The sequence below is a fragment of the Chanos chanos genome, chromosome 5 (genome assembly GCF_902362185.1).
Source record: "Chanos chanos chromosome 5, fChaCha1.1, whole genome shotgun sequence".
Lineage (NCBI taxonomy): Eukaryota > Metazoa > Chordata > Actinopteri > Gonorynchiformes > Chanidae > Chanos > Chanos chanos.
Window position 1 is genome coordinate 7,908,058 of NC_044499.1, and position 1,163 is coordinate 7,909,220.

Sequence of the window (1,163 nt, forward strand, 5' to 3'; positions counted from 1 at the left end):
ACTGCTCAGATCTTCTTTTAGACTAATTTCCTTTCAACTTTTGACATGACAGTGTTGGAGTTTGTGATAGTGTAGAAGTCGAATCACTATGTCTGATATACTTCACATTAGTCCCATTAAGAAAAAGAGAAAAAAAATCACTTATAGTTGAACACATTCCTCATTAAGTTTGTTCACTCGTCAGGTTTTTGTACAGTGTAGTTGGGTTTCCTGTCACTGTGGGCCTCATGGCACAGTAATACACTGCAGAGTCTGTTACTGTAGCAGAGGAGATCTCCAGATTCACTTGATTTTTCTCTTTGAGTTGAACAGACAGTCGAGTGTCCAGTTGAGAATGTGCAGGCTCTTTTGCTCCATCTACAATGAGCTGTATGAACTGGGGAGCTGAACTGGGATATTGACGATACCAGTACAAGATCTGTGCTGACGAGTATTTGCAGGACAGAGACACATTGGAGCCCTCCACACCATACACCTCAGTTTGGTCTGGTGTGATGTCATTTCCATCACTGAAACCTGTGAGACAGACATTTAAATTTGATTGAAAGTTTGAATATTTCAAATATTGACATTTTTTAAAAATTACTGTTACATGCTAATACTACCTCTAAGAGACTTACTAAAAGAATATCTTCATTCCGATACAATCTTTGTGAAAGCAATGGCAGAAGATGTGATTAACAGTAGGACAATAAGGTCATAAATAGTAAACTACTTACCTGACAAAGCAGTGATCAGAATGAGTGTGTAGAGCAGCATTTTAGAAGAGGAGAACAGAGTGAGACTGAGTACAGTTTAATTCATTCCCACAACATTTCTGACATCATTTCAGTTCAGTGTCATCTAAGCCCCTCCTCAAAATATGAACTGAAGACACTCAGATGTTGACTTTCACTCTGTGAGAAATGATTTCCCTCCTCTTCCTGTGGATTTCTTTTTTAAATCAGACATTGTTTTGTAGAACTGCCATTGTACATTCACAGTTTGAATCATTAAGATGAAATAGCATGGTAAAATCAGCAAAGTTGTCATGATTCACACATGAACAAAGCAGTCAAAATTCTGATTTTTATATTGTACACTCTGCTTAGGAAGAGAGACCAAAGAAAACAAACCTGTTGTTCATTATATTTATCTCTCATCTCTATATAAGACTATCACTA

General features: G+C 37.1%; 1 gene segment (V, D, J or C); it reads right to left on the bottom strand.

The window, feature by feature from the left end:
• Positions 1-229: 229 nt before the first annotated feature.
• LOC115812941 (T cell receptor alpha variable 9-1-like) lies at positions 230-759 on the bottom strand (the record flags this gene model as incomplete). The annotated part of the segment is given in 2 exon segments: positions 230-516; positions 720-759. Coding segments are annotated over 2 exon segments (327 nt in total), but the record flags the coding sequence as incomplete, so codon positions are not given.
• Between the last annotated feature and the right edge of the window lie 404 nt (positions 760-1,163).